Source organism: Apis cerana, linkage group LG10 (assembly GCF_029169275.1).
Source record: "Apis cerana isolate GH-2021 linkage group LG10, AcerK_1.0, whole genome shotgun sequence".
Classification (NCBI taxonomy): Eukaryota; Metazoa; Arthropoda; class Insecta; order Hymenoptera; family Apidae; genus Apis; species Apis cerana.
In genome coordinates this window covers 377,477-391,364 of record NC_083861.1, presented here as the reverse complement: position 1 = coordinate 391,364, position 13,888 = coordinate 377,477, and the positions used below count along the sequence as shown (strand labels likewise).

General features: G+C 22.5%; 1 protein-coding gene across 3 annotated transcripts; it reads left to right on the top strand.

The window, feature by feature from the left end:
• Positions 1–783: 783 nt before the first annotated feature.
• LOC108003774 (GTPase-activating protein and VPS9 domain-containing protein 1) lies at positions 784–9,133 on the top strand. Of its 3 annotated transcripts, none has more exons than XM_062079989.1 (16): positions 784–1,102; positions 1,190–1,381; positions 1,463–2,807; positions 3,299–3,489; positions 3,603–3,762; positions 4,125–4,265; positions 4,413–4,574; positions 4,642–4,906; positions 5,016–5,104; positions 5,201–5,634; positions 6,178–6,667; positions 6,796–7,028; positions 7,154–7,410; positions 7,770–7,981; positions 8,090–8,475; positions 8,894–9,133. In XM_062079989.1, exons 2-16 carry the CDS (start codon positions 1,250–1,252, stop codon positions 9,023–9,025), a joined length of 4,629 nt encoding a protein of 1,542 aa, XP_061935973.1. In that variant the 5' UTR covers positions 784–1,102; positions 1,190–1,249; the 3' UTR covers positions 9,026–9,133. The 3 variants fall into 3 exon arrangements, with proteins under 3 accessions (XP_061935973.1, XP_061935972.1, XP_061935974.1); XM_062079988.1 differs by having other exon boundaries at positions 4,092–4,265; XM_062079990.1 differs by lacking the exon at positions 784–1,102 and having other exon boundaries at positions 1,240–1,381; positions 2,025–2,807; positions 4,092–4,265.
• The last annotated feature ends 4,755 nt before the right edge of the window (positions 9,134–13,888 follow it).

Sequence of the window (13,888 nt, the reverse complement as noted above, 5' to 3'; positions counted from 1 at the left end):
AAATTATATTTTTTCTATATATTTTTGGCTCTAAATTTTTCTAAATCTATGAACATAATATTGATAAAAAAAAATGATTTTTGCAATTATTTTAAAAAATATACTGTGAAAATTTGTTAGAATTGGATTTTTATTAAAAAATTAAAAAAAACTAAAAAAAAATGTACGAAACCGATTTCTATTATATATTATATTAAAACAAAAATTTTTGTTCATAAAAATTTAAAAAATTTTACATATATATTTGTAAAGTAAACAAGCTAAGAGAAAATCTAAAACTGAATTGAAATAATTGAAAGATTTTCTATATAAAATTAATTAATTATAAAAAATAAACAATAAAAGTGATTAAAATAATATGGTATAATAAATATAATTAAATTAAAATAACGTATATAAAAAAAATTAAATAAAATTTATTTTTTAATAATTTTATCGCTAAAAAAGAAGTAAAATTTAATAGTTTATTCTAATTTTATTACTATTTTTTATTATTTGACATTATAATAATTGAAATTGTCTTATTATTATTTATTGATAAAAAAAATATTCTTTTTATAAATATAATTTAATAATTTAAAATAATTTAAAATCGATTATAATTAACACCGTTCAAAAAAAATAAATTATAAATTTTATTGAATTTATTCAAATTAATTACATCAAATTAATATAAAATAAACTGTTAATTATTTAAATAAAGAAGTTGGTAATAATATACCAAATTAATCAAATAAAAAAGTTGGTAATAAGTATTAAAATATATAACTACTTATAGTTACAGCCATTTGTCGAATAAAACTCTAACCTATAGTGGAAAATGATTGTGCGTCGGTACGAATATTGTGTTGAGATAAAAAATACAACAATAAAAAGTCATAATTTTGCAAGCAACGCGTAACTAAATTTAGAAATAATTTGAAAGATAACAGAATTTAAATCGTCATTATTTTAAAAAGAAATAGAATAATAATCAAAGTGATATTCCTTTTTATATTTCCTAATAATTAGCTATTTTCACTTAATTTATTTTTTAATATTTTGGAAAACTTTTTCTTAAACAAAAAGATAAAAATAACTTTTTTTATTTAGCACTATATAGGTATGGTTTTTATATAAATTATAATCAATCAAATATAATATGCAATGTATATATAAAAATATTTGATAAATTGATAAATATTAATAGGATTGAAAGAGAGAATTTAAAAATTATTTCACAATAGATATTGTCTTGGTATGCTTAGTAATGTCATCCGAAAATAGTGTAGAATCTTTAGGAACATTACAATGGGATATAATGGAATTAGCCAATCATTTGCGTCAAGAGCGCTTGTTTGTTACTTCAGAACAACAAAATTTACAAATACTCAATGAAAAGGTAAGTAATAATAAAAAAAAAAAAAATTAAAAATAAAGACAATATATGATAGTAAGAAAAAACTGACTATATTTCCTTTAGGTATTATATGCATCATCAAATTTGGCACAACAAGCATGGATTACAGCACAACAGAGAGTTAATCTCAATCAATTGATAATGTCTAAACCCTATTGTACACCAGCATCTTGTTGTCAAAAAGCAAATATATTGGAAAATTCAAATTTTGTTGATGTATATAAATATTTGCGTTATCAGACATGTTTATTATATGGGGAATTTTTAGGTGCTCTTAGAAAATCTCCAAAACTACTTGCAATGTGTTTAGTTGAAGGGGACAAATTATTACCAGATTCTGTGCAAACTGTAGTTCAATCATTAGCAGCAGGTTTATATGGTAGTTGTTTACTACCAGAAGATAAAATTTTGGTTTTAAAGTTATTAAAGCATCTAATGTTATTACAAATTGTACCATCAGATAATCCTCGAAGATTACTTAGATATGGCACATGTGCTTTCTCTAGATTTTATTCAGTCTTTCATGAAAGTCTATTTTCAGCTAAATTTTTTTTAACTGCTGCTTTACATAATCCTATTATACAATTATTAATGGAAGATGAAATGTTTCTTGATATCGATCCAGATAAAGCACCTATAAGATTTCCTCCATCAGAGAGATTGAAGAAATTTGGCAAGGAAGGTACTGCTGAATATGAAGCGAAACTACAACGTTATAGACTCTGGACAATTAATTCTCTATTCCACATTACACAAAAATTTATAATCAGTATACGGGAAAATATGCATTGTTTTCCAAGCAGTATATGCTGGCTAGTTAGACAAATGGCAGGATTTTTGGGGAAAAATGGAAATGTTGATTCAAAAGAAGTACATGCAATGTGTACGGATTTAGTTTTTACATATTTTATATGTCCTGCAATAGTAAATCCAGAACCATATGGTATAACAGATGCACCTATTAGCTATGTTGCTCGATTCAATCTTATGCAAGTTGGACAAATTTTGCAAATGCTTTCTTTAATGAAATACCAGGCTGTTGACAGCAAAACATTTGATCTATATAAGAAATTCGATAAGGATTCTGTTTCTTCTATAATAGATGCAATGGTAGATGGTGCAACAGAAGATCTCGAAGACGAACCTAATATCATCGATAACAATAAACTTCGAGGCTTTTCTCGTTCTGCTGCTTTATTTATGGAAACAGAATTGAATACATTAATTATATTTTTGCAAACTATAGCTACAGAAGCTATGGTAGAAAATTCATCGTCCACTGCATTTGATGCAAAGCAATTGATCGATATGCTTTCTCAATTACCTTCTGGTTCTTTAACTGCTAATAAATTAGCTAACAATATTTCTGTTGAAACTACTATCAAGAAAGGAGGTTTATTAGGAAAAGGTAATTATATTTAGGCATTGGTTCTATTTTTTTCATTTTTTTTTTAATTTTTAATTATTTTTTTTAAATTTAATTAATTACTTTAAATTAAATTTCAATTATTCAATTCAGAAAAAAGTTATTTATTTATTTCAAGAATTTAATTTCAATCAATTTATTCATGATGCATTTTAGAGAATATTTGATATTTTAATAAGATTGTTTCTCAAATGTATATATAAATACATGTGTAATGATTTTCATAAAATCTATTGATCTTTTTGAAAAAAAAAAATTTCCAAATATAATTCTTTGAATAAAAATCTTTATGTTCATTTTTATATTAATTTTTAAGAAAATCTTATATTTTTATTACGAATCACAATTGATTTTATTATTATTTTTATGCGTTTATGGTTATCTGAAAAATAAATATGAAAAATAAACAAAAAAAAATATTTAATTCAAGGAAAAAACAGTTATTTCTCTGATAATGTTAATTTCTCTGATAGGAAAAGGTCGGGGAGTACGAGTATCGTCATCATCATCATACTCATCCAATACAACTAATGATGGAGGGGATGAATTGAATGGTACTTCGACTCCTGAAGAAGAATCTATTGATAAAACTCCTCAAGATGTTCTTGTTATTCCTTTTGGACCAAATACAGGAGAATTTGTAGGTCTTTTAAGTGAACAAAAAGTGTGTATTCTTTATTGATATTTTTATAATTAATATATAACCAACTAATACGAATTTCAATTCTATTTATTATGATATTTATAACTATATTCTTTTTTTTTTTAATATGACAGGTGTTATGCGCAGAACTTCAATGCAATATGGAAAATGGTCCTATTAATTTGAATCTTTCAGATGACATATCTAATGTTCATGATAGACAAGAAAACTGTGGTGTTGAACGTACAGAAAATCAAGAAAAAAAGACAAGATTTTCATTGTCTCACGATGAAGGTATTGAAATATTAAAATTTTTTGATTTTTCAAAAATCAACTATTAAATTAAATTAAAATGAATGAAATATAATAATTGTTTACAATAAAAAAATTAATGAAATATATTGAACATAATTTATTTAAATAATATTGTTTTTTTCTTTTCTCTTTTTAAAAGGAATAATTTATTGTATTTAAATAATTAATTTTTATTCATACTCATATGAAAGATTTGAATTAATTGAAAAATTATTTGTTCAAAAAGAAAAAAATTATTAAAATTTATAAACGAAAAAAAATTTATTTATATTTTATAAAAGATAATTATTAATATTGAATTCTATTAGTTTTATTTGAAGGTTTTATTGGAAATACTTCAGATAATTTAGAAGCTGTATCAGAAGCTGCTTCAAATCACAGTGTTGCTTCTTCACTTGAGTTGGAAACAGAGGATCAAAATGATAATCTTTCAGATATGGTATCTGCTAGTGTATCAGGACGAGGAACACCTAATATATCAGGTTCTGTTAAATTTTATTAAGATAAAAGATAAATAAATATAAAATAAATATAAAATATATTTATAAATATAATAAATAATAAATATATTTATTTGATATTTAAATCTATTTAATTTAATTGAAATGAATCTAATGACTTAATTGTAGGTCGTGATACTCCATCATCTCAAATTACTGAAGGAGATGAAGGGCGAACAACAGGTGAAACTCGACAGTTAGATTTACCTCCATCAAATATTCCTACCAAACAAAGTCGATCCGAAATAGATGATAAATTTTGTAAATTTGAAATAAAAAAATTGATCGAAGGTACTTTGAAAAACAAAAAAAAAATAATTTTTTATAAATATATTTTAGTTTACGTATATATTTTTAGGAGATGAAACTATTTCAATGGTATCTGATACCTGGTCAACAGATGTTTTGGCTTCAGATAGTGAAATAATCGAACAACAAGAAAAAATATTATATTCCAGTTCCGAACAAACTCCTTCAGTTTTACCAACAACTTCGGAATCAGTACCGCAAGCCGTATTAGATGTTAGCGAAACTGCATCTGAAGCATGGAGTACTGATGTATTAGCTAGTGATTCTGAGAGATTAACAGAAGTTGATACAGACGATACAGCTAGTGTTGCAAGGTATATTTTATAATGAAATATTTTACAGATTAAAAACTGGAAAAATTGAAAAAATATAAGATACGAAGCCAAAAATGTTGGAAAAGTTTACGTTATTGTCATATTTTAGATCCGATGATACTGCAAGATCTGAAATTGAAGTTGAACCTCGTAGTGAAACTGAAACAACCGAAAAAACATTAGCACAAACGTTACCTCGTAAGAATTGTTAATATTTATAAAAAATTTCAATGCATCTTATTATTCAACATTTTTATTTTTACTCAATTATTAACATTATATTTTCATCTTTAGAAAATGTTATAACAACTGAATGTATATCAACAACAAATCTTCAATCAATGTCGATAAACCAGGAAAATATACAATTTTCTACAACTATTCTTTCACCAACATCTCTTTCATCATCTTCTTTGAATATAACTGGACAAAATATAAGAAGATCTGATTATCAAACAAGCATATGTCGACAAGAATATGTTGATAAAAATGCCAATAGCATTGCGGATAGTGCAGCAGAATACGATAAATCGTGTGAAGATAGATTAGTTCATCTGATAGATAAACTGCATATAGAAAATGGGAAAAATCAGATAGAACGACAAGCTTCTTCTATACATAATCGCATTACTGTAGCAACTATGACACCAACTTTATTATTATCTAATCATATCTCACCATCCATATTGTCAAGCACAGAGAAATCGCACAATATAGTGAAACCAGAGGTTTGTGTTTTATAAATATTTATAATTATTTCTGCTATTTAATACTATTAATTATTATATTATGTTATTTAATACTACTAATATTATTATTCTATTATTATTTTTTCATTAATGTTTCATTATTATTGTTATCGTTATTATATTTCTTTTTTTTTTATATATATTTACATGGTTTTATACGACATTTATTTAATTTTAAATAGTTTTTTTAAATTTTTAGATAATTTTTAGATTGATGAACAACAATGAATGGCTGATACTGAATCATTTATAATTTATGATATTATATATTTCAGAAATATATTCAGAAATAATTTCTTTACCAAAATTATATATTTGCCATTATATCATTATTAAAACAAAAGTTATATCATTATTATACAAAAATTAAATAAAAGCACAAAAGTTAATATAATTAAAATATTCGAAAAAAATATATTTAAAATATATTTTTTATATATTTTATAATTGTTTTAATGATTCAGAATCGGTTATCTGAAGATTAATAATTACGATATAATTAATTTTCAAAGCGTGTTTTAGTCGCAGGAACTAGAATGTAGCTTAGTCAGTTCTATTGAAGAGACTGTTAATGAAAATGGTCCGGATGGCGCTGTTGGATTAAGTACTGGTAGTTTAGCATCAAGCAGTAGTTCAGGTTCTGAGACACGAATAAAAAATACAAATTCGGAATTACCATTATCGATGAGAACTTCAGAAAATTGCGATATGAGGAATGATTGTTCAAAACCAACTGTATCCAGTGGAGCAATACCAAAAAGTATCAGTTTCGATATGACTGCAGAACGCGGAGATAAGGAATTGTTGGACGATGATCAGAAAAATAAAAGAAGTTTTTTTGGAAAATTAAAAATGTCTTTACGAAATCGACGGGGTAAAACAATTCGTGGCACTGACGATATCGGCAGATGTTATGATCGAGAAGCTATGGGGGATAATATTGATGTAGGACGGCATAGATTACGTAGAATAATGTCGGAAGATGTATCATCTACTAGTAATGCGAGTTGTGGTAAATATTGTTTTCTTTGATATTTTATATTTTAATATCTATAGAAAAATAAAACTAAAAATAAAATCAAAACAAAAAAAAAATAATAAAAAAAAAACAACGATAAAAATAGTTTAAAAACTTTCTAGATAGTACGGATGATATTTTAGCTAAATATAGAAGAAAACCAAGTGCAGCAAGTGATACAGCATCAGTGGAAAGTAATCAGTCTCGCACAAAAGAATCAACTGAGGATGAAAGACTTTTTATAGATCCAAATAACATTGAAATTTCGTATGCATTTTCAGATGCAAAAAGAAAATTACGAATGGTACTTAGTACAGCTGATCTTCAACATATTCCTTGGAATGCTACATCTGAGGTATTAAATGATGCAGTTGTATTGAATATTTTATATGTTTATATATTTTATAAATATGATATAATATTAATAAAAAAATATTTTAAAATATAAAAAAATACTTAAAAATAATTTATTTATTGCAGCGTAATTATTGGTCACAAAAAGAAAATGAATTAGTTGCTTTCTTACAATTGCAATTGGCAGAAGCTATTAATTTACAAGACAGAGCATTAATAGCACATCTTCATGAAACATTACGTTGTATTAGATTGTTTAACGATGATGGGTGTAGAAAATTATTCAAATCATTGCGAGAAGATTATCAAAAACGATCGCCTTATATTGCATACTTAATTAGATGTCGACAAGGATTACTTTCTACGTTGGCTCATTTGGATAGGTATAAATTCTGATCTTATAAAAATTTATTCTATACACTGACATCTATATATATATATATATATGTAGATATAGAATGACCTAAATTGATTCATTTTAAAATTATTGATGGTATTAAAAAATAATTATATATAAAAAAACAAAGTTGATTTTCATTAAATTTTTACATAACTAGTTAACTTATTTGTATTGCATTATGTATCTTTTAAAATCATTCATTTCATTTAATTTATGAAATATTTTTTTGTATCATCAATTTGAAAATATAGAAAATTGCTTTAAAAATTCTAAATATATTTAATTATATATAAAATATTTATTATAATAAAATAATATTAATGTGATTTTATGCAATTTTAGATTATGCATTAGAGTAAAATGTGATCGTGATGCTATTAATAATCATCTTGTATCTGTTTGTGTAAGAGTTTTTTTGGAAAAGAAAGAGTCGCTTTTACTACGTTTTTGTGACGAATTTAAAAAATTAACATTGGCAGATGAGAAACAAGATTTAGTCGATAGCTTCTTAAGCAAACTTCATGCAAAAATGGACAATGATCCAATTTGGCAATGTTAGTAAATTTATATAATTATATCAATATAAAATATTACTATATTTTATTATAAAATATTAAAATATGATAATTAATCATAAATATAATTGATCATACTATTAATAGGTGCATGCGAAAATCAATTAAACTTGGCAAGAGCTGTAGTTGAAAGAACTGTGATGGCACGTGTTTATCATAATGCACTTTATCCAAATGGAGACGGTGATATTTATAGGGACCAATTACTTCAAGATCACATTAAAAAACTTGCCAAAGTTGTAACACCGAATCACAAGGACTTACGAATCCCTAAAATATATCATTATGAATGTCCCTGGCCATGGGCTCAAGCAGAATTAGCTGTGATTTCAGCATATAAAACACCTAGAGATAAATTACAATGTGTTTTTCGTTGTGCAACTACCATCATGAATCTACTTTCAATGGCAACTGAAAGAGGAGTACCCGCAGCTGATGATCTAATCCCTGTACTAGTCTATGTTATCATTAAAGTAAGTGTTTTATTCTTGTTTTTCAATGTATATATATATTGAAAATATACAAAATGTTAATATATTCATATCTTTTAAAAGAATTCATTTTAGAATTAAAAAATATGAAAAAAATTTGGTATATAAAAATATTAAGTTAAATTAAATTATAAGTAATTTAAATTTATGTGAAATGAAGCATAAATAGAATGAGATAGTTCTATCTCTGTTTTTAAAGATTTCTAAAAACAAATATAATATAATTATAGTATAATATAATTTTAATTTAATATTATTAGTATAATATAATTTTAATTTAATATTATTAATATAATTTTAATTTAATATTATTAGTATAATATATCATAATATATCATAATATATTATAATTATGATATATTTATATATGCTTATAATAATTTTTAAATTAAATTTTTAGACTAATCCGCCGTCCTTGCTTTCAACTATTCAATATGTGGATAGTTTTTATGGAAATCGATTAGGAGGAGAAGAACAATATTGGTGGACGCAATTTTGTTCTGCAATTGAATTTATAAAGACTATGGATTAAATCGTATTAGTTATAAAATATCGCTGGAATATGTAGAAATAGTGTATTATATTTTTCATTGTCGCTGTCATAATTTTTCAATAATTTTTGTTATTATTACTCTTTTAATGAGATTGTTATTCTCGTCCTTTTCATTATTTTTATTATTATCATGAGCACTTTGATATTATTAATATCAATACTATACTATCATTACTATTTTCTATCTTGCCACTTTTGTTAAAATTACTCTTATTATTATTATCCTATTCTATTATTTTGATTGTAATTGAAATATCTATGATATTTCAATTATTTTTAATTGCTCTTATCATTGCTAGCATCATTTTTATTGTAATTTGATTGATTTTAAATAGCAAATATTAACATTATTATTTATATTATTATTATTATTATTTTATTGTTGTGTTGTTATCATCAACATTGATAATATTACAGTATAACATTGTACATTGTGATCATTATTAGTATTACTATTATTATTATTTTTAATTTTATTGTTTTCAATAGTATTAAAACATTATTAACAATTATTTCTATAGTAAAGAATATAAGTGAACCAATATTCAATGAAAAATTTTCAATTATAATTTCTAAAAAAAAATTATACTATAATCAGCTTAAAGTTGAATTTTAAAGAGTAAAAAGTTATTTTCACAGTTCTTCTTTCATTTTTTTTTTAAAGATATTTTTGTATCATGAAATAAGAAAGCAAAGTTATTTTTTTTTCAGCAAAATTTGAAAAATTCAAACAGCTATCGATTACAAATATCGAAAAAAATTTTTTTGTAATTAAATAGATGTAAAAATTTAAATTTTTCCTTAAATTTTTTCAATTTCCAAACTTTTATAATTTTTTTTGTTCAGATTATTAAATTTTAAATATCAAGATTAGATGAGAAATTTAAAAAATATTAAATATTTGTCATTTTCAATATTCAAAATTTAATAATTTAACGAAAAAAAAGTAAAGTTTTTGAGTAATATTATAAAAGAAAAATTTCAATTTTCAATTTTTCAGATTTTATAATTGATTGAATTTTTTAAATTTTTGAGAAAAAAAATATCTTTGCTTTTTTATTTGTTATGTGATATAAAAACATTTTTTAAGAAAATGAATAATAAAAAAAATATAAGTAGAGATTATATATTTTAAAATAAATGCAGACTAATTATTGTATAAATTTTTTTTTATGAAATATTTTCATAGAGTACCATTTATTTATATTCTTTACTATATATTGAATATAAAATGGTATATATGAATATCTTTTTAAAGATTTTCTAAAAGATCATATTTGATACAATAAAAAAAAATCACATTATTAATGTGGTTTCAATCACTTTTTAAAAAAATGTATTTGCTTATTTTTTAATAAATATGAGATAAATATCTTATATAATAAAAACAAAATTACTCTTATATTAAAATTTTTTATTTTAATTAAAAACATATTTGTATAGGAAAGGAAAGTAATTTAGAAAGTTAAAGCGTTTTCAAATGATTTTAAAATTAATTAATGATTTTAAAATAAGTATAAAAAGTATTTTTACAATAATTAATTTCAATAAAGAAATTTTCATTTATAACGTTCATTTATACAATTTCAACAAATAAATATGTACATATTCTCAAAAGTCTACAGAATAATTTAAAAAAAAATAGAATACCTATGTTTTAAAAATATTAATAAATTAACAAATTTAGACATTAGTGAAGATATATAATAAATATTCATATAATAATATTTCATTAAATATATATATAAAAAAATATTATAAATGACACATAAAAAAAAAACAAAATTTATTTAAAATATTGCATGGAATCATTTAAAATTATGAATTAGGAAAATAAGAAAACAAAAATGCAAATACAGCGATTTTATCATTTTTCATTAATTAAGAAATAATTCATTAAAAGAAATAATTGCAACAAAAATTGCCCAAAAATTTAAAAATAATTTGGACATTAATAGATTTAATTATTATATGTCAATTTTTTTTATTAATATAATGATAAGAGAGAATGCAAGAGAGTAATGAAAAAAAATCAAAATTATTTAAATTCTATTTCATATCTTATTAATGAGATAAAAAGAATAAAATTCATAAGAGGTAGAATCTTGAAATTCATAAAAGGGAAATATTATCGGATCAGAATCTTGTATTTTTAGATATAAATATTACAATTGAAGCATAAAAGATAAAATTTGTTTAAAATATCACATGTACAATATATGAAACATTTATAATTATGAATTATAAAAATAAAAAAAGAAAAATATGTCAAAAATGCTATAAGCATTTTTAATAATTTATAGTTATCTAAAAAAAAAAGGATTTAAATGAATTAAATAAATTTTAAATAATAGAAATTTATCTTCAGATAAAAATGACCAGCTATGAATATCTATTAAATAGATAGCATATTCTAGATGAATGTTTAAAATAAAATATACAAAAATAAACAAAATTTCTGAAATAATAAAAAATAGAGAAAATAAAACAAACAAAAAATTAAAATATTAAAATTAAAATTAAATTATTATAAATTTATAAAAAGATTAAAATATAATAATACTTATATAATGATTTCCTTTTATATATTATCAATGGAAATCATATAAAATAGATTACAAAAAAATATGATATATTCATTTAATAAATTAAATTATTAATACTTATATGTCAATGAGTTCTTACTTCAATGTTTATGCTTATAGAATAATTGAATTATAAATTCAATTTATAAATAATTTATAAATAAATAAGAAATATATATATTTTAATAAATAAATAAATTATATATTTTTAATATAATATTATAAATATTATATTAAATTATAATAATATTATTTTAAAAATTATATTATATACAATTGTTTCTACATAATCTATATTTATAGAACATCTAAAAACAATAAAAAATAAATTATGATATAACATTACCAATAATAAAAAGCTGAAATCCATTTGTGTCTAGGCTATCTACAACTATGATTGTATACTTTTACTAAGTAATCTAACATAACAAATTTTAAGAACTGTTTGATTGATTTACACATTAAACGATTATTTAAGATTCGATATATTATTAAAGGATTTTGAATAATATTACAATTCTCAATTAAGAAAATTGAAATATCCAATGACTTCTGAGACGAATCAAAAAATCAATGTTGACAGCTGAACCACCATTGATATGTGAACATTACTGTAATAGAAAAGAAAAATGTTTAATTTTAATTTAATTGAACAACAATAGGATAGAAATCTGAAGATTACATGAAACAAAATAGCGCAAAATAAATAATATATCTATTAAGAAATTTATGGAAAAGATAAATAAAATATATAATAAAATAATACTAAAATTATTAAAGATATGACTAATATTATAATTTTTTTTTTTTTTAGAAATATTACGTTTAGTGCAGTTTATGTAAGTGAAGAATTACTTATTGTGATAAAATCTGATAGATTATTTTTTAGATGTGTGTAACTAATCCATTGAAATGGAAACTACTTGTAATAAAAGTTGGACTCTAATTGACTATTTATCAATTACAAAATGGGTGTAAGTAATCTTTTGGAATAGAAATTATTATTGTGATTGAAATTGTCTGCTTATCATTTACAGAATATTCGACAAAGAATAAGATATGTTAGGAATTCATAAAATTTGATTATTTTTGATTTGATTAATGAACTATTCTGATATACTTGTAATTCCAAACATGATACTGATTATCTTGTTCTAAGCCTTTTTTTTGAGAGAAAAGTCTTCTTTGCTACAAAAAAAAAAGAAAAAGAAAAAAGAAGAAACTTAAAAAGAGCGATTCTTATTTAAATTTGATTTCTAAGTAATAAACTGTAATAATTTTGGAATAGACATTAGATAGTTAGACGCATGTGGAAATATAATATCAGGATAATTAAATTTTTGAAAGATAAAGAATTTAAGATAATAAGAGAAAAATTTACGATTATATTATTGGTTTTTATGAGAGATATAAGATATAAGAGGATCTTTCATAATTGTACAGCAGGTAATTGTGTTCAATCATCAAAGCATAATATGTTTACAAAGTATCTAATTGTTATATCCGATAGTCAAACTACGACATGATCACTATGAATGATCTCTTTATCAATAAAGCTCAGAAAATCTGAAAATTTCCTATTTCAATTGAGAGGATTTCAGTTTCTCAGTGGGGTACAATAATAACCAATAACATTCAGTACTTAACTCGCGATACTCTCAAATTAGAGGAAAATTCTTCACTTAGGGTGATAATTTGTATACAAAGATTTCAAAACAAGCAGGAACAAAAGAGCGTATCTCTTTTATAAATATTTTCTCGAATTAGAATGGTATTAATTGTCGCTGAGTCAACTGTATTTGAAATATGTTATTCCTCGGTCCAGCCAGGGGATTGGGTTATGTCAAAATATATAATTACAAGAATTAGCTAAACTTTTAAAAACGTTTTAAAAACGACAGATTTTTCAGCTAACTTCATCTCTTATTTAGGCTTAAGAGAGCCTAAAAGTCTGCGTGCGATAATAAACAGAAAATTTTAAGAAAAAATTATGAGGAATTTCTTCGAATAAGTTGTTTATAAATCTCGTAAGCAATAAATATTCGCAAAAAATTCGAAAGCTTTCTGCTTTTGAATATTACTGTTTGAATACTACTGGGCGAAACTATTTTTCTGTTTTTGGTGACAAATATATAGCATTCCCATATTTCTAGTAATGTTATTGTGTTCATATTTTATTCACATTTATTTTTTTCGAAAAATATTTGCTTGAAATTTTTCTCTCATTATTCTAAATTACCTTACCTTTCTATACTTT

Coding starts and splice junctions, on each gene's coding strand:
- LOC108003774 (XM_062079988.1), top strand. CDS start 1,250: ATGTCATCCGAAAATAGTGTAGAATCTTTAGGAACATTACAATGGGAT. Junction 3,763..4,091: donor TTCATTGTCTCACGATGAAG/GTATTGAAATAT, acceptor GAATTCTATTAG/TTTTATTTGAAGGTTTTATT. Junction 4,575..4,641: donor AATAAAAAAATTGATCGAAG/GTACTTTGAAAA, acceptor ATATATTTTTAG/GAGATGAAACTATTTCAATG.